Source organism: Branchiostoma floridae, chromosome 14, assembly GCF_000003815.2.
Source record: "Branchiostoma floridae strain S238N-H82 chromosome 14, Bfl_VNyyK, whole genome shotgun sequence".
NCBI classification, from domain to species: Eukaryota; Metazoa; Chordata; class Leptocardii; order Amphioxiformes; family Branchiostomatidae; genus Branchiostoma; species Branchiostoma floridae.
In genome coordinates this window covers 10,485,506-10,509,526 of record NC_049992.1, presented here as the reverse complement: position 1 = coordinate 10,509,526, position 24,021 = coordinate 10,485,506, and the positions used below count along the sequence as shown (strand labels likewise).

Below are 24,021 nucleotides of genomic sequence, written 5' to 3'. Positions count from 1 at the left end.
TTGTTTAGTCGGGCCGATGTCTTGTGTCATTGTTACAGGTCGGAACTTCCTAAGTCAGTATAATTAATGATACTTTCAGACCATTTACAGATTAAATGTTAAACCATTGACTCTACACATAAGAGGGAGGGAAACCCTGATGTGTTTCCCCACTGTTCCATTGCGCCAGTGCCACATGTGCGGCATGTTACCGGAATATTTAGCATTGCAGCCCGGCTATATCGAGTGTCGAGACCGTCTGATGGCGCTCGGCAATCGCCAGGCGGGAAACCCCCATAATGTTATCCTGCAGTCTCCACAGACGACCATTTCTAACATTTGTTATGTTCGCAATGCAAAAGGCATCTAATGCCTCCTCCCGACTCATCAGCCTGTGTTTGTATTGCAGATGCTGAATTGTTTACAAGTACGGACTAGTTTGTAAAATGGCCAAAGAAAGCAGGTTCTAGCTTCCTCCGTGTACATTGCCAAGTGCTGACTAACCAAACGTGTCCGTGACAGGGACACGCATCTGTCCTCCAACTGACGGGGACTGTCCATTATTTCTTTCTATGGTGTGGATGAGACGTGTGATTTGTCCCCCTTAATTATTTAGAATTAGTAAGCTAACATCTTTTCATAGCAGTTGCTTTTTTCTATGTGTTTATGACACAGTGGTTTAATTTGTTTATAAACAATCCTTGACTACGCTAGCTGCTTTCACTCCCTACATATGTACGAATTATACATGGAGCGCATTTTGGCTACTTGACGCTCGCGCTTTCCAAAAGGGGCTCACCAAAGTTAGTGTCAGCGTGCCACAAGGGGCCAAGAATTTGAACCTTGGTCCGACCCAGGAGTATTGATTCGTATGTTTCCAGCTATAATTAGGTTTGGTCTGAGAGAAACTCATATCATTACACGGTCTGTTGTTGTAGATCGCAATAGTCTAGGCGTGTTGTAGATTGTGTTAATAATGGATATCGATGAGAAGAATTCTTTTTACACAACCAGAGGTATTTACATTGCTTACGTTTCGATGTCTCTCAGACACCTTCGTCAGAGCTTCTAACTGGAGTTCTGCTTCTCATGATCACCGCTATATGTAGCCGATGTAGGTGGCGCTTTTGTGGTGGAGGAGGCTATCTGGATAAAAAGTCAACCCCAGTGATGAGCCGGGACGAGGGGGGATACAGCCACGTTTGGGATTGCTTTCTCACCGCAAAAGCGTTGTGAGGAAGTAGAAGACTTTTTGACAACATTGATAGCCAGTCTTCAAAAATGTATCTGAAAAATATGACATAATTTGTATGCAAACAAAACTTAATGTACACATTGTATTAAACAACAAAGTTCCGCATGAGTTGATATTTACACCAAAAAAAAAACAAACATAAACTCCCATAATTCCACCTCGTGCCATAATACCGCCACATAAAAAACATTGTTATGTAGAGGCTTTCTCAATATTGTATCGAGCACCGAAATATGCGATATGCAGTAACCTCAGATAAGGATTGCAGATGCTTCATTGTTTCATCTCCTAAATCACTTTGAATCCATGTATTTTTTCATGTGGTGGTATTATGGTATCTGTTGGAATTACAAGAGTTGACGTTACGTGCAGAGGGAGGCAGAAGGCTGTTCTCATCAATAAAAGCAATTTTAACTTCCCTGCAGCTCTTATGTTGAGGGAGAAATTGAAGCTGGTTCATGAAGAGGCTAAATGTTTCTGCGACGACTGCACGGACAGGGGAGGTTACACCATCGCTGTAGCCACCATGCAGCAGATGGAACCCATGTAAGTAAAGCTCGTTTAGGCTTGTTGTGACGGAAGTTGCTAGCCTGGTATCCAGCCGTATCATAGCTCCTGAGTCTCGTCTGTCCACTCCGAGAGGACAGAAGACACTCGGGAGCTGTAATACGGCTGGATACCAGGGTAGAAAGTTGCAGTATGACAAATTTAATATTTTATATGCAAAATTCGCCTCAAAAGAACTATGGGCTTCTTATACATAGGCTGTATCATGTGTGTTTGTAGATAGTAGGTGCTTTTGTTGTTCCAAGGGCATAATTTGACTCACATTTTATAATAAAAGAATGACTATAGATTTGTCTGGACACCAGTGGTACATTTTCAGGACCATGACATACTACCCCCCCCCCCCCCCCCAGGTACTGGACGCTCCTGCCCACAGAACAAGTGCCAGTCAACATCAGCTCCAGGCGTTACGCGCGATTCCTGAGAGACGCCTGGTTTCCCGACCAGTCATGTACTGATCACGTCATCATTCTCGTCTCCAAGCTGGATGACTTGGTGAGCACATAAAACTAGCCAATCAGGAATGATGTAGCCAATAACATTAGCATATATGTCTTGATTGATACAGTAGCACAAATTAAAAGATCTAAAAAATACAGCACAAAAATTCTCTGACCAAGGCTTTCGATAGTCAAGATGACTGACCCAATTGCTCAGGATACGTGTTCTTACGAGTACAATAGTATATAAATCTATATAGATCAAAGTTGATATCGTCCCCCGTGGTGTACGTCCAATGACGACAGCTTGGCCCTGATGTTCTCCTGCCGATGTAGCCATTTCTTGGACAAGGTCCAAATATTGGACATAGATCATGATGTTGTTGATTCGTAAGGAAAGTTAAAGCATCCATCTACACCAGGGCCTACCATCCTTCTAAACATAGGTGAGACATGATCTTCATACTTGTAAACACTTTTCTCAGGTTCTCATCTCGCCCGGCGAGTTCGCCAAGCCCATATTACCCGACGAGAAGTTGAAGTCCATCATGAAGAAAGCCGAGCACTTCTTCAACGTCACTGGTCACTACCAGCCCCGTCTTGGATTGGAGCAGATGATCACCGAGATCGCGGAAATCTTCGACGGTCTGGAACGGGCACAGTCTTTCCTTCTGAGCGGTTATATGATCGGTAAGTGCGATCCCAACACCTTAGCAATCTCAGGACATGCATCATTTTCTTCATCGCATGTACGTTTCGCACTATACCTACGATGTACGTGAAAACGTTTCACAATATGGCGTAAAATAAGAGAAATGTAACAAATGTAAATATATGCTAGTCTTCGATGTATTCTGATCATGTGATGTGTGAGAGAGAGAGAGATGGATAGATATATTTCTGTTCTCTTGCAGCCATCATCTTAGGTGTCGTGGCGTTATACTGCACAGTGGGTTTTATATGCTGCCGGACATACGCATCCATGAAGAAGGCAGACAGAAAATACTCCGCCAGCGAAACCCCTTTCTTCTTCGTTTACCTGGACAAAAAGAAACTCAAGCAAGAGGAGGAGGAGAGGCTGAGAAAACAGAAGCGCAAGGAGAAGAGGCGGAAGAAGAGGATGGAGGAACGTAAGAAGCTGGAGGAGATGCAGGCCCAGGCCCAAAGTGACTTTGAAGAACACGACTACGATCCGAAGTACGACGGCGTGAAGGGAGAGGAGTATGAGATGCGCCCCTATAACGACCAGGCTGCTCCCATGCCGTACTGGTACGGCGCCCCTCGCGGCGCCACGGCGTCCCTTCCACCAACACCACGGCAGGGCAGGTCCTTTAACGGCCGGGCCAACACGCTCGGCACCGCGTCGGTACCGTCCTCTCCCATGCCAGGAGTCCGCGGGAATCCGCTGTACAAGCCCCGGTCCTACACGATCCAGCCTAGCCCGTCCCTCGGCAGAGAGTCCACCGTCTACCCAGTCAGACCTCTAGGTTCTGCCGTCTCTGGCGCCAACTCTGAAGTCTCTATCCCTCCCTCCTCTGGCTCCACACACACCGGCATCAACGACAACAACAACCCATATGTTCTCTGCTTCGAGAGCACGATCTAAACGAGGAGTGTCGACTTGGAGAACAGACTTGATTAACCGCTCTGCCAGTCGAATACTGGTGCTAACATGCCCACGGTACACCCAGTGTACATGATCTGTAGCGAGGTGAAGATGCATTGGTTTGCCGAGTCATTTCGACTCAAGATGCTGCAAACGGCTTGCTGGTTTGAATGATCATAAAGCATTGCTGCCTGTGAAACAGCAGACTTGAAGCATGCTTTGTTGCATGAAGTCATGGCTCATGACACTGGTGCATGGTTGTGAATGACTGGTACTCAGAGCATGCAAGCTGGACTTACATGCGGCCTAAAGAAGACGAATTCAAAGCAAACACAACATATCCCGCTCACACTGTGTGAGTGAATTTTGATCTTTGCATGACCAGTCAGCAGTTTGGTCCAAGCAGCAGGGCAGTTTGATTTGGTCCGAAGACTCCGAACGCATATACCATTGTGCGTTACGTTCGTCGACATATGCCTGTCTGTCATCCCTTCTGCAATCAACAACACTTTTTATCAAGCAAAAGTTTCGCATAATCCATTATTGATGTTTCATGTCTATGGGTAGTGTTGGAAGAGTCAGCGACATACCAGTACAGTGTGCTGATGCCCAAACTCCCGGTGACCGGCTATATTCCTTTGGCCGGCATAGATACTATCTTACGCTACCGTTAACTCTGCCTCTCGGAGATTACTAAAAAAATGAAATTATCGATATACTTCTTGTCGCATTTCATGATCATAACGTGTTTACCCCATAGATCCTTCACTTAGGCTCTTGTGAGAGAGAAAAATAGTTCTCAATTTTATGGATGACATCCGCGCGCGCATTGATTTTCGCCTCTTCTAAAGAAAACTGTGGCCCACATGCCACCCAAAAACAGTGTGGCCACCGCTAAAATGATAATGAAAATCGCTCGTCATTTGAACATGTCCAGGGGTGGTTTGTTGTATGTTTACATGGTCTACCACTAAGTGGTTCCACAATGTTCAATTGTAAAACTTTTTGTTTGTATAGTGGAATGTTACGATGTGTTTAAGAGTCAGGGTTCCGACTTTTTGAAAATACTCGATGGTTCTATAAACTAGCATGAGTAGAACTAGAAAACTGAACAACCTGGATGTAACAAAATAATGATAAAATGGTGTAACTCAATAACAACACCTCTAAAACTTCTGTGTGAAAATATATTAGATCAATCGTGCAGGATAACAGCTTGTAAATAGCATACATATGTTGTAAAAATTACTTACAGTCCAGGGCATGCTATGTTATTAGAGACATTAAACCACAATGTAACAAAGGGTGAAACAAACAAAAAATTGCTTAACATTTCATATTCTACATATGGCCAATCCTCCACCAAACCACCCAACACACAGGATGATACTATAAGTACTTGATGGATGCAATCCTTCAAATGTTCTTTGAACACCTTAATCTTTCAACAGAAATTGTCAAGAAGCAAAAAAACTGCAATGTTGCCTTACTGACAAAACAGAACTTGTTGTTACAGTACCTAGTACTACCTACTCCACATTTATAAGACTATCTGTATCTGTATCTATATTGCCGGTATAACTGCCATTCGGCTAATGTTATAATACTTTTGGCTAAGGTAACTGTTCTGTTTCACCAACATGATTTGATTGATGTCTATATCACATCAACTTGTGATAGATCTGATTTTATTTCATAATTGATGTGTACTGACTTGATTTCAAGATCACAGTTTCACAGTAGTTTGGGGCTCAATTTTTGACATCTCACCTTATTAAAGGAAAAAATTGCAATTGGGCACGTCTTCAATCTGTACTGACTTTGACTCCTAATTCTTATTCTCTAATTCTGTTATCATATAAACTACATTGTACAAATGTGGATATGTTCATGGCATGTATAAAATACTTGAAAAATAGTATACAAATCTCTGAATCAAATGCAATTTTGAATATCCATAGTTAATTTACAATATCTAGTTGTATACAAATGTACATCATTAAGTCATTATTGCCAAATTAGCCACATAGCAAAGTGGCTGGTCATCATTGCAAATTGATGCCCATGGGCTTCTTTTGGTTATGATACTCAAAAAGACCCATTTCCTTAAGTTGACTATTATATACAAGAGCATAAAAGAAACATGAATAAAATAATAGTTTGACTTGGTGCTTACATGTACATCATCATGTGTTACTAAATACAGTGTGTACATCAACAAGAAGGCATATATATACATTATACACGACTTGTTTTGATGTTTTGTCTTTTTACAAAACAGTTGGCTGTACGTAGTCACAGCTTTTGGTGCCTCTGACTTAGATTACATCGTATGACTTTGCTGATCCCAATGTAAACTGTCTTGTAGAAGTGCCTTTTTTTCAAAACCAGTCTATTTCCTCAGCAAACGCTTTCAACTGCCTTCATCATAACCTGGTCTCCAGTCTATCATATGTGGATTGGCCCAGCTCTCTTCAACTGAGTGATGAAGCTTTTTGCCATGGGGATGATCTTTCTCACCCGGCCACCACAAACTTCTACCTCACGAAACAATTACTGGGTACATAACATTACCCAGAGACCCTGTCTATGCCCTTCACCCCCCACCCCCCCAATACCCCCTCCCACATTAGGGTGTAGAAAACCCCACAGTAGTCTACACATAAGGGGTAAGGCACATGTACCGGACATAAGGCAATACTTGATTTAATGAATGGCATCTATTGCATATTGATTTTGATCTTCCTTCTGAATGCTAGGCAACTACAAAGCTGACAAGACCCAATGGAAAACAACTGTCCTCTGTCTGAATTTTCTGTTGTTTTCATTTCTTTTACTCTAATTTTCAAAATTGAGATAAGTTTCTTTTGCAGGTACGGAATCAGCTTGCTTGGTCTAACTCGTGGCACAAAATTGGACTAGTTGGGGAAAAAAACAAGAAAATTGGGTAGTTTCCCAGCTTTGAGTTTGTTGTTGTAATGCTAGTTCCGTTGTACCTAAAAACAGGATATTAAGGGATCTCACGTTAATGGACGGTGGTTTCAAATTGCATTTTTTTCAATATAATGCAGTTTGAGACCACCGTCCATCGACTTGATATCCCTAGATACCCTGGTGTTAAATACAACGGATAAAGGTTACCCCGCGAATAAAGGTGAACTAGCGTTACAATAATGACCCCCCCCATATTGTTACCATGAATAAACCCTGATTGAATTACACGTGCCAGACACAGGAGCAACACATGACAGGCTCGTAGCACAGCCCCGACCGCTCTCTGTAATCCAGCACCGACCGGTCCCAGAAATGGTTCATCAGCCAAAACGGGATCATGACCAGGATGAACGCTGGAGAATAAAATATGTATCAGCCAACATGCAATATCAGATACATGGGTCCGAAAGCTGTGTAATAAAGGAATGTATAAAAACAAATATAACATGATTGCAAGACAACAGAAAATATTGCCTAACAGAAAATATCTACTCAGCAAAATATCTGCTTAAGCCAACTCAAAGTATTTTTCCATCATTGACTGTAAAGGATTTTCTGCATGTGTCCAATTTTCGTTTGGATATTCTATATCTTTACCCACGCACAGATTCTTGCCTGTCAAGGTTGACAGAATGGTCTGTCACATGTAACAAATGAAAATTTTGTCAAACCACAGCATAATGGGCAGTAGCAGCAGATGCCTTTTTTTAGTACTAGAACATACATTACATGTAAGAAGCCATGCAATATACAAATTACATGGTAAACACACTAAAGACACTATACACTATGATCACAAATACAGTATATATAACATGGCCAATGAAACAGTTTGACTAAAAATTAGTAAAATACATTATGAGCAGCAGAATGGTTTGACCCTTAATCAATACAACTGATGGAGTAAGTGTTTCCGACTTAACTACTTATAATAGAAACCTTAAATGACTCAGAAATGAAAGCCCTACTAACCAGCTGTGATCATGGCCATGATTGTGAAGGCCAGTGACAAGTAGTACAACTCTGGGGTGTTGTTTCTCTGCAACAACGGAAACAACAAAGGAAAACAGTGCAGTTAGGAAGATGGATCTCCTTAAATCCTACCTGACAGATGATACAGACATACCATTAACATGAGATATAGTATGACACACTGTAGTAAACAGTCTAAACATATCAAGATATTCATGTAAACACTGGTGTCACTTTTAAGGCCTACTAACTCTACAAACTGAGTAAACATACAGATGTATAGCAGCAAGAGCACATTTTCTCAACCAACAATAAAAAAAAAAAAAATTAAAAAAAACCTACACATTCCTCCCCAGTGGCTGTCTGTACTGTGTAGATTAAACCCAGCACAAATGATGCTAGGCCAAAGACGTGGAAGGCCAGTTTGACTTCCCGTGGCACAGGGTCCATCAGCGCAAACAGGAACGTAAAACCTGCAGAGAATGGTATCAAACCGTGGGTGAATCTGTATGAAATGCACAAGTCTTGACTATTGTTTACGCTGTCTATCATTTAAGGTTGGCAGATGGAATAAAAAAATTAAGAGAACTACCCAACTGCATCTGTATAGCTGGTATAAGAAACACACACACCTCAGCATAAAACAACGGCTTTGTAGACATGCAGCACATCAGCAGCAGCTGGTTATGTTACACTGACTGAGCAATATATTACACCTAACATTTGTACATCTAGCTACAAGCATTGTCCATTCTTGAAGCTACCTAGTAGAAACATGTGCTACCTAGTATAGAAATTGTTTCCCTCAACATTACATGGTTCTCTGAAAAACTTCCTTACCTATCATACAGAAGGTGAAAACGATGGAGGCCACTAGCAGGTCAAACAACTGCTGCCCACAGTACCGAGTGCTCTGCTCTCTGGTAAACAAAGATAAACAGTAAACAACAACAGCCTAGCAGTTCAAGGAACATGTCCAACAACTGTTCAATAAATGATTAACATTAAATACTTTCCGAGCACAGATTTGGCTCCAGCCGTTTTTTACATGTTTTTGTGCCATTTTCTTAATTTCTTATGAAAATGCACAAAATAGTAAGTCTGATGTAAATGCTTAAAAACACATATTATTAAGTAAAACAGCCAGAGCCAAACCTCTGCTTGGAGAATAATAAACCAACATAGTTGCAACCTTACAAAGTGGAGTTTAGCAATATGACCACATAAAATCAATAACATCATGCAACTGTTACCAAATAAAAGGCTTCATGTACACTTAGCTATCTCTTGTTCCAAATGTATGCTAGATAAAAACAATAATAGGAAAGATGAGAAGTTAATGAACTTACCTGGTCAACACAAAGAATTGTGGAGCCAGCAGGGCACAGGTGAAGATAGTCACCACAATACGGCTGAGGGGATGAGGGTAGAAAGTTATGTCTTGTAGTGTGAACAAGAATATGACCTGTGTCCAACTAATCATAAATGCTTTAGTCACATTTCAAAACTGGGACCCGGTTGGAAACATAATTTTAAAGGACAACACAACAGAACACACAGAATGTAAAAAACAAATATTCATCATTTTTGTATAATCCTTGATTGACACTTTTATGTTTCCTTTATACAAACATCTTGGGTGGGCCCAGTTTTGGATTAATTGTGACATTAGTATCAGGGACAATCACACATTCAATAAGACATTGTACTTACATTGTACATACTTTTTACAACTTTACAAAATGCGCACACAATTTTGTACAACATTTTACCATGTGTGTAAATTATGGTATGTATGTGTCAAAGAAAAGTGTATGCTGTATAAGCACCAGCTGGTATGTTAGCACAGGTATGACAAGTGTGTAATGTTGCATATACCATATATCACATAAAAATTACAAAAAATTATTAAGGATGTTAACGTTATAATATATCAAAAGTGTCTATGATATTATTTTTTAATATTATTATGATTAAAGAACAAACCATTGTACATGTATGTCAATTGTTGAGTTTTGGTTACAAGAAGGAACCGTCTAGTGTACTCACATCTTCAGCCTGTTTGTCTTGGGGAACCATCGGATGAGGTGGTACACACTGTGGGGCCAGCAGTAGTACCACATGGTGACAGGACTGCAGTTATAGTGGTACTGTGCAGAACTGGGGTAAAATGAAGGAAAACATGTAATGTTATAGCACTGTGGCAGTAGTGCTACACGTGTTATTTGTTCAACAGAAAAAGGTTTAATTGAAAGGAGATATGTGATACAAATCTTACTGCTTCAATTTCCTAGCCGTCTCTACATCGCACTAACTTAACTGAACTGTCACTTAAAGCGTTAAACGTAAACTATAATCATTATCAGTCAACCAAATACTAATTAAAAGCAAAACTGGAATATAACAGTGACAACTCAGTTCCTGGATGATAGGTGAACATTTAGAAAGCTGGACGTATTCACATTGAACGAATGGGAACCGAGGAAGAAAAGTTGTGCTGCACGCAAAACAAAGTCTCCCACCTTATGTGGGGAGGGGGGAAGAATTTTGTGCAACATTTTCTCAGAGTCAGAGCGCTAGAGCAATGCTTTATACCGGCTGCCAAAACCTTCGATTCTACCGTTTAGGCGTGATTCACGGGACTTACCAAGCTTATGTCGTAATTCCGCTACCCCCGAGCCAGCATACATCCAAATACAGACTATTTTTGATAAATTATCGAGCAAAACAAACTCTTTTCACTGGAGCCTGCCTGGAACTGAAGTCGAGTGGTGACGTCACGGTAACCAGGCAATGGCGTCTCGTCGTAGGAGCGACTTCTGGCGGATTAAGTGAAACAGCAGGGACGGCTTGCAACAGTACTTAAGTTACGGACCTCCTGCATATGTGCATGCTGTAACATTTGTCGAGATTGTCATTTCTAAACCTTAGAAAAGATAGAGCATGGTAAAAAGAATACTTAACTTGATAGGCCAATGTTAAAGATAGAACCATTACTGGACCTGGGCCATTCCACTCCAGAAGCAGGTATTATAATAATTCCTCAGAGAATACATAGGTATGCTTGAAGTTGAATTATACACACTTGATGTTATTGTGTGCCTCACCAGTGGGATCATCAGTTGATCACCACCCGTCATTGGGAATTTCGGCCCATTAAGATCAATATATGCTTGGTACACCACTTCCCACTGGTGAGTTACAGAATGGCTATGTCTCAGCCTTTTTTTGACCTGGATGTATTTGTTCCAGATCCATGCAGAACCCGTTTCAGCCGCTTCTACTGCAGCTTTTGTGATAGACTTGATTTCCTTCCTTTTGCACCCTAGCACTCTCAACCATTTTTAAAAGGATGTTGCAGCAAACCCCGGCAGCTGACTTCAAATGGGTAGCATCAAGTTTTCCACCCTCTGTCTTTACATACTAGTACTCCACACAACTCTGCATACTTGGTCAGCTCCCTCTCATCATGCTCATGGGCAGCATCTACATTGTCCTCCCAAGGGACAGTCAATTCTCCAATCACCACTTCTTTGGCACTTTCCGACCATATTGTAATTCCTCAGAGAATACATAGGTATGCTTGAATCAAGTTTACCATAAGTTGAAGCCTAAATGCAGGGTGAACATTGTAACGAGTTCTTGAATTCCCCTGAGAACCCTTCCAATTGTGCACTAGTGGGGGAGGACGTGACTTCGACGATGGGAACAGATACCGGTCGGCACTGGTATGAATTTTGAAACTATGATGTTTTAGGCACAGGATTAATTTTTAACTAGACCAAATGTGTGTGCATAAACGTCATCAGAATCGTCAGTCAACATTGTTATCATTTGAGTCATTTTGTAGTAATTTACCCATGTAGCCTTTTTAGATAGCAGACAGTGGTCCATAAAAAGTGACCAAATCTCTGTATTTCAAGGGTCGGAATTTTCAAAGTACCTTTCAAAATGTCTGTTAGTCGCGGATTCGTATGGGATACTAAGATTTAAAACTTGTCGAAAAGACAAATGAGGTAACTTTGCGAAAAGTCGGATTGCATTTTGTATCCCCAAAACTATCATCTATCAGAATTAGAAAAAAACACTCGAGCTTCCGGAGTGGAATGCCACCGATTTTTTTCAGGTCCGTTTTTTTAAGAAAAAAACGATACCCACCCTTAATCGGCACCATATTCAAGGCATGAAGAAATATTTCCTTCTTCCCTATGAAAATTATTCTTCGCATATCTCCGACATATGAACGATTCTATGTATATGCTACATCAAACTTACCCAAAGGAAAATCATTTTACTTGCCACGAGTGCACTGAATAATACTGTAAGACCAGGAAACTAGCTCAGATCCCGGTAGCTACAACAAAACTGCATGTATCATAGATGAAAGAGAAAAGACCGATGGAGATTTCAAAAGGGCCGGATAGAACTGGAAATCTTGTCCGTAATGCTTTGGGCTATATCCGATTTGTGTCCAAGCTAGGCTCATCCAACTTTGATCCCGTCTAGTGCTTCCGCCAAAACCGATATTAAAGATTTATCCTATCTGCGGCCACAGATCTTCTTATAACACAGAATAGATAAATCCAACGTCAAACTACACAACGCTCGCTGTTCTCTTAGTTATGTAAGACTAGAAGACTGTCATATATTGTTTACGCGTACTGAAAACGTTAGTTGTAACCAATTAAGCAAGCGACTTATTATGACTCAGCATTTGTTAACGAGAGAAGTGATATTTCTCATTAAACTTGCGTTGACATTAGTACATGTAGCTATATACACATGAGCTCTTGTCACATGCCTTCGCAATACTACTATTGTAGTTTAAATCTCAACATTTTATACATTCGGGAACCTGTTAATAGCCTGTTCTTTTATCTTGTCAGATGTAAGTACATTGCACTGTCAGCAACTACCAGATATCAATACGTCAGTTGATGATACATAAGGATTTTTTTGCAATGCCATCTTCTTATCCCTACTATCGAACGAGTTCCTCTGAAACTATTAATCAAGACATTCTCCACCCGGCGTACGGCAGGGTATACATTCATCACCCAACTCCTGTCATTTACCATCCAATAATATAGCAGAACGTAATTCGGTCTATCCATCTTTATTGTATCATCTATACAGTACCCTCAGAAGTTTTAAATTCAAAATGAAATCCAAACTTTCAAAAGGTGTATTTCTCAACTATTGCCATTGGACAAATGTATCTATAAGTGTAACATTAAGGGGACTACGTAGCGTCCCTAGATAGATAGATAGATGTAACGCTGGGTCACCTTTATCCGCCGGTAACTTACATTCGGTTTGTTAAAAAGCAGGATATTTTGGGATATCACTTCGACGGATGGCAGTTTCAAACTGCAACATTTTGAAGATATTGCAGCTTTAAACAAGCGTCCGTCGACTTGATATTCCAAAAATTCCTGTTTTTCAGACAACGGATGTAGGCTACCCAGCGAATAAAGGTGAACCAGTGTTACATAACAACACACAAGGTAAACGTAGAATTACGTTACATAGCAGACAACTGTGTCATCATCATAAGTAGCGTCTATATCCTGTCAATTAACATTCCATACAAAACGGGCTCTGTTTGATGCGGCATCGTCACCAAAGCCTATACTTTAAAGAATAGAGTGAAAATGGAAGCCTTCCGTCTCTTTTGCTTCAGGTTTGTAAACTTTTTTACTCCATAATGTGTGTGATCCGATTGTGTATAATCGCTTAGGTCTTGGATCATCATGCTTATCTCTTCCAATCCTTAGTTGCTAGCGAATGAGCCGATCATCGAGTCAATAATCCTCTGTCCAAATCCATCCTAGTAAAGCACCTTACAAAACACTATTATAATCGTCTTAAACCGATACTTTTCCGATCATTATAAAAAAAATCGAAGTTGCACAAATACTCCCCGACCAATCGCAAAGGTTTCGAGTCAATTTCAAGGGCGGAGTTTGCGCCTAGGAACTCCAGAGATTGGTCTAAAGTCTGCTGATCAAACAGTGATCTGAACGGTTAAGATCCCTATCCACTCATTTCCACATTGACCTCTCCTACGTCGGGCATTCTACGAACGGCTGCCGAAACCTGGATCATACGTAAGTGGAAGTTTATCGTACGTAAATTTAGTTCACAAATAGGCAATGAATGGATAATTAATGTAAGAATAGTGATATATATTTAAGTTGCCCATATTTTGTTCAAAGACAGAAACATTGCGTATCTTTTCTAAAATGAATCATTCCTTATAAACGTTATATTTCTTTTGTTGTGACAGGCTGATAAGGTGAATTTCAGTGAGGAACAACAAAGTGATAAAACGACCATTATATATATATATATATATATATATATACAAAATCAATGTATAAAGTGCAGATAAAGCATTAAAGAGTAAAAGCAAAATATGATAGTATCATTTCTTTCTATTTGTAGAGTCTGCTACTGGCAAATTCTCATTGGATTTCGCTTGTTTTACTGCAGCCAGGCAAACATGGATGTAGATATGGTCCTAGATAATTTGACCTACGCTGTGAATGTCACAGACAACGATGGAATGTTCCTATACTCTAACAACAGCACGATCTGTACCGAGATGTACAACAGCACGTTTTCTAGCTCCAACGACAGCACGGTCACTGCTGTCCCCACGCCGGCTTCCCTCCAACCAACGCAGGGTTTCATTGTTGGCGTGGCGATGGTCCTGGGTCTTCTGGCCGTGGTGGGAACCACGCTGAACGGAACCGTCATCTTCGCTGTGGGGTTTAACAAAAGGCTCCGAACTGCCACCAGCTGGTTCGTGGTGAATCTGGCGGCGGGAGACCTCCTGGAGACGGCAGTCTATCTGCCGTTCGGCGTGTACACTGTTATCACCTACCGGGTTCCGTTCCACCCTGGCTTATGTGCCGCACTTGCCACCATCGGCATCTCCAACAAGTTCACCTCGCTGTCCTGCATGGCGCTCATCGCTTTCCACCGCTACATGCTCATCACCAAGCCCAGATCCACCTACAAGGCCGTCTTCACCACCAGAAACAACGTTCTGATCGTCCTGCTGGCCTGGGTCGTGTCCTGGACGGCCGCCATTCCCTTCGTGCTCAGCTTCGGCTTCATCCGTATGCCTTCGATTGGGATTTGCGTTGCGGCAACCGGGCCTGTCGCGACGAATCGTCGTGCGCTGATCGGGACGCTGTACGCTCTGCCACTCCTCACCATTCTGTACAGCTACACTGCTATCTACCGCCATGTTAGAAAAGCAACCTACAATCCAAATAACCCATGTATTCAGCTCCAGCAGAAGAAAAATCTGCTCAAAGTGTCAAAAAACCTCGCGGTTCTGGCAGGCGTCTTCTGTGTGCTAGGTTTCCCCTCTTGTATTCTTCTGGTCTTTGGTGCGGGCTGGCCAGCCTCTGTGAGCGCCCTAGTCTGGATTATGTATTATACCAACTGCAGTATCAATGCGCTTCTGCATATCAAAAATAATTCGTATTTTAAGAAGGCCTGTCGAAAGATTTTCTTCTGTTGCCCACCACAGAGAGTGCAAAATCAAGATGGTCCTAGACAGGGAAGATTTGTTCAACCCGTTGACCGTAGGGGCGAAGCAAATCCCGTTAGAACTTTGATCACACAGCGTACATATATAACCCGTCTTGAGCCAAGGGAGCCTACCTATTATTGCGAATTACCTAATGTGTCAACCTAGATACTTGATATCAAACCATTAGTTCCTTCTTTCCGCTGTTCGAAGTTTTAGAAAAGTGACTCATATGTGGAAGATTGGAGGGGTTTGCGTTCAAATCGTTGATTCGAGCGAAAAACGACCATACTTGATTGGTATGTAATCATAGACAAACATGTCTGATGGTAAAATCTCACTGCATACCATGTAATGCTATTAGCGTTTGTGTGACGCAGACCTGTACAAAAGAACATTAGTTTTTTGTCGATGTTCACATACAAAAACCATCAAAACAGTTACAAATAAAGATGGCAACATCAATCCCAACTTTAAAAATGCCGTACTCGTAAAATTCACAAATGTCCTGTTCCTGACGTCTCATGTGCAGTTGTCTATCTAACATCGATGTCTGGTCAGGTCCCCGAACTGCTATAGAAATGGCGCAGGTGAAGACTTGTCCACTGATATATATGTATGCACTAACGTTGACGAAAAAAAACTTTACGTATACGGCACAAAATGAACGCACAGCGAATCACTAATCTCACCTGTCTTATCAAGGTGTGGATATGTTTTCTCATGGCCTCAGGATTGGTCTGGTTGGATTGTCAATCAAATTGAGGTCTCAACTGTAGTGATTCCTGTCAAAGGAACCCCCCTCCCCCCAATGCCCATTGCCATCATTGGCTTTTTCAGAACATACGCAGGGAATCAACTTGATACGTGAGCAATTGATAGTAACATGTTTCAATGCAAGATACATCTCGGATGAGGATATATTTGTACTGTCGTTGTTAAGGTTCGTCAAAGAGGAAGGCATTGTTGGTCGCTTGTTGAAGGCTTTTCAAGACATCACCGGAGAGGAAATAAATTCAATAAGAACATTTCCTTCCTTTGATATACAGTATTTAAAGGTGTCCTGGTGGAATAAGAAGCTTAATTTGATTACTTGTCACGAACAATGTCAAGATTTATTAATATGAATTTCACTCAAAGTCAAAAATTACAGCTAGTCATTATTACATTAATGATGCAAGTTAATACATAGCCCGTGGTCTATAAAGCTCAGGGTTTATCTAAGTTGTATCATTTCAGACCACAAATGCACAAAAGAGGTGTTGCTATCCCGAGCAACACAACAATATCAGTATTGGCTTCGTAAACACGACCTTTGTTGTAAACGCAACGTTCAGCGATTGGATGCGTCCATACTCCAACAGCACGCTTTTCAGCACTAACGACAGCACCGCTTTTCCCACAACCGCTTCCCCCCGATCGACGGCAGCCGTTGTTGGTGTGGCAACGATCATGGGTCTCCTAGCAGTGGTGGGAACCACGCTGAACGGAACCGTCATCTTCGCTGTGGGGTTCAACAAAAGGCTTCGAACTGCCACCAGCTGGTTCATCGTGAATCTGGCGGCGGGAGACCTGATGGAGACGACAGTCTACCTGCCGTTCGGCGTCTACACTGTCATCACCCACCGGGTTCCGTTCCATCCTGGCTTATGCGCCGCACTCGCCACCATCGGCATCTCCAACAAGTTCACCTCGCTGTCCTGCATGGCGCTCATCGCCTTCCACCGCTACATGCTCATCACCAAGCCCAGATCCACCTACAATGCCGTCTTCACCACCAGAAACAACGTTCTGATCGTCCTGCTGGCATGGCTCGTGTCCTGGACGGCCGCCATTCCCTTCGTGCTCGGCTTCGGCTTCCTTGGGATGCTGTCGATTGGGGTTTGCGTCGCCGGGACCGGGCCTGCCTTCGCAACACGTGCGGTGATCGGGACGCTGTACGCCCTGCCACTCCTCACCATGCTGTACAGCTACACCGCTATCTATCGCCACATAAGAAACGCCTCCTATAACCCGAACAACCCGTCTATCCAAAACCAGCAGAAGAAAAACATGCTCAAAGTGTCGAAGAATCTGGCAGTTCTGGCATGCGTGTTCTGTGTGCTAGTGGGTCCGTCCTGTGTGTTTCTGGCGTCTGGTATGGACTGGCCATCCCCCGTGAGTACCATTGTCTGGATAATGTACTATGCTAACTGCTGTGTTAACTCTTATCTTCACATCAGAAAGAACTCGGATTTTAAAAAGACTTGCCGACGGATGCTGTCGTGCATCTCGCCACAGAGACAGCAAAACGAAGACCACCCGGGGCAGGCAGGTCACAGGTCATCTATGGGTCGGAGGGCAGAGGTTAACCCTGAAGGACCTTCGGCCCCAAAACCTTTCACCCCAGAACCTTTGACCGTGAACATTTGTTTTGAGCCTAGAGAACCCTGTACCTTGCCTACTGTGTCAGACTAGATGATGACCGCCAACAGCGCCCCTTCCTTCTCAACTTCTTCTTCTTCTTTTTACGTGTCAACTTCAATAGACTGATTCGAAGTCTCTGATACGTTTTTGGGTCAGGCTAATCTTGTTGAAGACAGGGTGGTCACTTTTCTTCTTTCCTGGGGTTTGATGTGTTTCATTGTGTTTGTAAGAGAGAGGGAGAGAGAACCCAGTTCCTCAAGGGCAGGGGTGCTACTCCCTGTCCGCTACCCTACAGGTGGGTGGCGGTGAGTACTTTTAGATTTCTACTCAGATTATGTTACGCGGAAGAATGAAGTCATCTCATAGATGTCAAGATAGTAATGAACAGTTTCTATACCATCTATATGTGTCGACGAACCTAACTGAGGTGAACACCCCGTATACCTGAAAGTGGTATAGTCTGTATTTGCGTAATAGGATTTTACCGTTTTAGCACGTGATATAAGTAAGGCGGCAATGTGGTAACGACATGTATAACCACTTGTATGGAAGTAAATATGTGATGTATAATTGTGTTTCCTGGTAAATATTTTTGAATTGTTTAGTGTAAACCTGGCGATGGTATAAACCTGATAGTTGTATAAATGTACATACATGTATTACTTGGTGGTAGACGTTTAGCATATGTTGTAAAACATGTACAAGATTAGCTCAAATGCTAACATTGGATTTGTCGTATAATGGACAAGTTCAATGTATGCAAAGTCAAAAGTGAAGTTACATTGTAAAACAAACTGTTGTGAAGGTGCGATGTAAAGTTGTGTGTAATCCAGACAATTGAGAACATTTAACGCAATGTTGAAATATGCGTTAGTCAAATATCGGCGGGCATATGATGTAACATGTGATATAACTTGCCGATTGTGTTCATGTTGGTCAGTATTTTTATTAGTTGGCATTTGTTCTCATGCTTTATGAAATCAATAAACGTAAGTGATGTGAATGTACAATACATGACGTTCAGATTTTGCGTCCTGGGTTGATTTAATAGATTTAGATTACAGCCAGTATTTCCAAAAGTTTCTAACAGAATTTTACTTTTGCCCCTTTCTCATCTTCACTTTTCCTTTCCTTCCCTTTTCCCTGGACCTACATATTTTCTTCTTTCTTTTCTCTAAGAGATTTTGCCCCCCCCCCTTAAAATTTGTCTCGCCTATCAACAATCCTCACTTTACTCAGGTTAAAAGGAGTACCCAGGTTCGGCTAGGGCCGTCCCTCGGATAGGACGTTAAATGGAGGTCCCGTGTCTGGGGAGAGCCACACCCCATACACGTTAAAGAACCCCCACACGTGCGATGGTGCGGTGTGCGATGGTGCAAATCCTTCCGTCTAGAATTGGTGATTCTCTACAAATCACCCGGACTCCAGGAAAAATAGTGACATATCAGCCACTAATGGAGATCTGTATCAAAGCAAACCAAACCAAACCAAACAATGCTCTCAATGAAAGCAACAGTTTGACAAAGGAAACATTAAATCTTATTGACCTGTTAGCAATAGTTAACAGAAACATTATCCGAGTACAGGACATAATAACAAGTCACGTTTCACGATAAGGCAATACTGCAACAATGTGACTCTTCTGACTCACCTTCACAACTTCATATTTCTCAAATATTGGACAATGTATCAATTACAAGGTGATTATACATCATCCTTATATAGATCGATAGATCGATATAGATAGAATAGATAGATTACGATCATGACATGATACATAAAACCATGTCATGATCTCAACCTATCTATTCCATCTATCATTTGCTATTACAACCTCATATGCCACACCGTTCCCTTCACTCACTCTGTGGTTTCATTCGAGGAACAGTCGGGTCAACAACCCTTGATTCATGCATCGGCGGCCTAGGTACATGTGGTCTATAGCATGACGCAATGAATGTAACAAACACAACCATAAAAGTGTAGACAACAATGCACAAAGTAAACATAGAACTGCACGACATAGTAGACAACTGTGTTATCACAAGTGTCCTTTAGATTCTGCTAACAAAATGTGCTCGTTTGATGCGGTAGTGTAACCAAAGCCTACTTTAAGGGATAGGATGAACGGGGAAGTCTTCCGTCTCTTTTGCTTCAGGTTTGTAAACTTTGATTGCTTCATTATGTGAGTGCGACCCAATTGTCTGTAATCGCTTATGCTCTGGACTATCTTGCTTATCCATTCCAATCCATAGCTGATGGCGAATGAGCCGATCAACTTAATGACCCTCTCAACAAATCCAACCTAGTAAAGCACCTTACAAAACACTATTACGGTTGTCTTAAGCTGATACATTTCCAATCCCATTATACACCATCGAAGTTGCATAAATACTCCCCAACCAATCTCAAAGGTTACAAGTCATTTTTAGGGGCGGAGTTTGCCCTCAGGGACTCCAGAGATTGGTCTGAAGTCTGCTGATCAAACAGTGATCTGAACGGTAACGGTCCCTATCCACTCATTTCCACATAGACAACAGTTACTTCGACGGGCATTCTACGAACGGCTGCACAAAGCTTCATCGTACGTATGTGGAAGTTTATCGTATGTACATTTAGTTCACAACTAGACAATGAATTGATAGTTTGTGTAGATGCCATTATATACATTTAAGTTACCCATATTTTGTTTAAAGACAGAAACATTGCGTATCTTTTCTGAAAGAATCATTCCCTATGAACGTTAGACTTGTTTTGTTGTGATAGGCTCATAAAGAAATATAAGGTGAATTTCAGCAATCAACAACAAGTCATAAAACGAGCATTATATATACTCCTTATAATTAATGTATTAAGTGCAGACAAAGCATTTAAGAACAAAAGCTTTCTATTCTGTACAGCCTGCTACTGGCGATTTCTCATTGTAGTTCGCTGTCTTTACTGCAGGGAGGCAAACATAGATGTGGATATGGCTATAGATAGCTTAACCTATGCTGTGAATGTCACAGACAACGATGGAATGTTCCTATACTCTAACAACAGCACGATCTGTACCGAGATGTACACCAGCACGTTTTTCAGCACCAACGACAGCACCATCACTGCTTTTCCCTTGCCGGCTTCCCCCAAACCAACGCAGGGTTTTGTTGTTGGCCTTGCAACAGTCATGGGTCTTCTGGCCGTGGTAGGAACCACGCTGAACGGAACCGTGATCTTCGCTGTGGGGTTCAACAAAAGGCTCCGAACTGCCACCAGCTGGTTCATCGTGAATCTGGCGGCGGGAGACCTGATGGAGACGGCCGTCTACCTGCCGTTCGGCGTCTACACTGCCATCAACCGCCGCGTTCCCTTCAACACCAGCGTGTGTGCCGCGCTCGGCACCATCGGTATCTCCAACAAGTTCACCTCGCTGTCCTGCATGGCGCTCATCGCCTTCCACCGCTACATGCTCATCACCAAGCCCAGATCCACCTACAAGGCCGTCTTCACCACCAGAAACAACGTTCTGATCGTCCTGCTGGCCTGGCTCGTGTCCTGGACGGCCGCCATTCCCTTCGTGCTCGGCTACGGCTTCCTTGGGATGCTGTCGATTGGGGTTTGCGTTGCCGGTACCGGGCCTGCCTTCGCGACCCGTGCGGTGATCGGGACGCTGTACGCCCTGCCACTTCTCACCATGTTGTACAGCTACACCGCCATCTATCGCCATGTTAGGCTTAGGTCACATTTCCAAACCGGGGCCCGGACGGGCAGCTTTCGAGAGCAAAAAGAGTGATGCGAAAGACATCAAAATACACAAAATCTCAAAATAAGATCCATTGGCATGATATGTGTGTATTTCTAGGTATGAATTTAGATTTTTGGTTTCTTAAAACATCCCGGCCGGGCCGCTACACCGCCATCTATCGCCATGTTAGAAAAGCATCATACAATCCAGATAACCCCTGTATTCAGCACCAGCAGAAGAAAAATCTGCTCAAAGTGGCGAAAAACCTTGCGGTTCTGGCATGCGTGTTCTGTGTGCTAGTGGGTCCCTCTTGTATTCTTGTGGTCTTTGGTACGGGCTGGCCAGCCTCTTTAAACGCTGTAATCTGGCCTATGTACTATACCAACTGCTGTATCAATGCGTTTCTGCATATCAGAAATAATTCGGATTTCAAGAAGGCCTGTCGAAAGATTTTCTTCTGTCGCAAACCACAGAGTGTGCAAAATCAAGATGGTCCTAGACAGGCAAGATTTGTTCAACCCGTTGACCGTAGGGGCGAAGCAAATCCCGTTAGAACTTTGATCATACAGCGTACACATGTGACCCGTCTTGAGCCAAGGGAACCGACCTATTGTGAATTACCTACTGTGTCTACCTAGGAAGGTTCGTCAAAGAGGAAGGCATTTTGGCTCGCTTGTTGAAAGCTGTGTTAACTCTTATCTTCATATCAGAAAAAACTCAGATTTTAAACTATCCTTCTTTTATCACACAGTATTAGAAGGTCCAATCTTTTATGTCATGGTGGCGTATAAGAAGCTTAATTTGATCAGGGCCCAGGTCAGCTTTGGCTCAGAGGGCAGAGGTTATTTCTGAACGACCTTCGGTTCCAAAACCATTCACCCCAGAACCTTTGACCGTGGCCATCGGTTTTGAGCCTAGAGAACCCTGTAACTTGCCTACTGTGTCAGACTAGATGATGATCGTCAACAGCGCCCCATCCTTCTCAATTTTTAGATTTCTACTCGGATTATGTTATGCGGAAGGCACTTCATAAATGTCAAGATAGTAATGAACAGTTTCTGTTACATCTATATATGTCGATAAGGCTAACGGAGGTGAACACCCCGTATACCCGAAAGTGGTATAGTCTGTAATTGCGTAATAGAATCTTACCGTGTTAGCATGTGATATAAGTGGGGCGGCAATGTGGTAACGGCATGTATAACCACTGGCATCGATGTAGATATGTGATGTATAATTGTGTTTCTTTGTAAATATGTCAGAAATAGTAAACCTGGTGATGATGTAAACCTGATAGCTGTTGAAATGTACATACATGTATCACTTGGTGGTTAACGTTAACATATTTGGTAATGCGTGTAAAAAGCACCCTCACACTCAGGGTTGACATCGCGGTAAAGCCTAACGATATCACCCCTGACAATTCAGCCAGGGTATTTGGGGCGCCCTGCTTATGAATATTAATGAGCTTGCCTGATTCGTCGCGGGCCAATCAGCGACCGGATTGCAAGTTTCGAACAAACAGCATACGGCGCGGCGTGTACAAAGATCTGTTTATCCAAGGAGGTTATATTCTGAATATAACCTCCTTGGTTTATCTTTGCGTGATGGTAATGTTTTTTTTCGTATGCTAGGTCGGTACATGTATACGGTGATGCCGTGGTTACCCTATACCCACAGAACCGACAAATGTTAAATTTGGTACCTGATAAAGACGTCTGGACGCTGAAAGAACGTTACGCCGGTGTGACAGCGATCTCGCCCCCCCCAGCGATCTCGCCCCCCCCCCCCCCATTGAAATGAAAAAGACAATTTTTGCCGCTGAGGTGGCATAAAAACAGTGCTACTGCGAACGTATAAATCAACACCGTCTATGGTACGGAATACCTCAGCTATATGTTTTCCATTTGTCACAGTGTTTTCTTTCTTGTGCTGGAAACATTTCCCAAGCACTAACAAAAACACACGTACGTAAATAATAGTTTCTCATTATAAATACTATCTACCCCCAAGTTGATATAGCTGTTGCTAAATGCTACACAAACCCTGGTAAAGTACCAGTCTTAAGAAACACGGGTAAATGTATCAGTTCCTAAATACTAGACAAAACACTCATGTTGGAGGTGAAGATATCCCTTGGCCAGGTGCATATACCAAAATGTGCGTTATTCTAATTAATACCTAATATTTGCCTAATTAATAAAGACATTACATAGGTCTTTTGTGGTCACTTCATGGGAGAGACTCCGGTATATGCAATAATGGGAATACAAGGGACCCCACCCTCCTTGTCTGAAACAAGTTCAACTATCTTATTACCATGTAATTACGTTAATATTGATACTATGAATGGAGGTATGTATCAAACGCCTGTCCTTATTTCATTCTGAAACTGCATTTTGGGATTTATCCCCATCAACTTTCAAAAAGGCATGTAACCCCGTTTTTTCTTGGGGGGGGGGGGGCCAAAATCCCTCAAAAGGGGCCAAAATAAAGGGGCCAAAATCCCTTACCCGGGAAGGGGAAAATCCC

General features: G+C 42.4%; 2 protein-coding genes across 3 annotated transcripts in view; one reads left to right on the top strand and one right to left on the bottom strand.

Annotated features, from left to right (window-relative positions):
• The window catches only part of LOC118430618, a 6,789-nt gene extending 699 nt beyond the window's left edge, over positions 1-6,090 (top strand). Inside the window, exons 2-5 of the mRNA XM_035841597.1 lie at positions 1,660-1,780; positions 2,155-2,296; positions 2,727-2,931; positions 3,156-6,090. Coding sequence (XP_035697490.1) covers positions 1,660-1,780; positions 2,155-2,296; positions 2,727-2,931; positions 3,156-3,847 — 1,160 coding nt within the window. The 3' untranslated portion in view covers positions 3,848-6,090. The remainder of the gene's footprint in view (positions 1-1,659; positions 1,781-2,154; positions 2,297-2,726; positions 2,932-3,155) is intronic.
• Positions 6,091-7,035: 945 nt separating this feature from the next.
• The window catches only part of LOC118431065, a 23,543-nt gene continuing 6,557 nt past the window's right edge, over positions 7,036-24,021 (bottom strand). Inside the window, exons 1-7 of one of the 2 annotated variants that reach the window (XM_035842146.1) lie at positions 10,461-10,614; positions 9,863-9,973; positions 9,163-9,225; positions 8,654-8,733; positions 8,156-8,286; positions 7,814-7,880; positions 7,036-7,194 (exon numbers count right to left, since the gene is read on the bottom strand). In XM_035842146.1, the coding sequence (XP_035698039.1) occupies positions 7,064-7,194; positions 7,814-7,880; positions 8,156-8,286; positions 8,654-8,733; positions 9,163-9,225; positions 9,863-9,936 (546 nt within the window). In that variant the 5' untranslated portion in view covers positions 9,937-9,973; positions 10,461-10,614 and the 3' untranslated portion in view covers positions 7,036-7,063. Of the gene's footprint in view, positions 7,195-7,813; positions 7,881-8,155; positions 8,287-8,653; positions 8,734-9,162; positions 9,226-9,862; positions 9,974-10,460; positions 10,615-24,021 lie in introns of those variants that run through there. The other variant, XM_035842145.1, reaches the window with a different exon arrangement.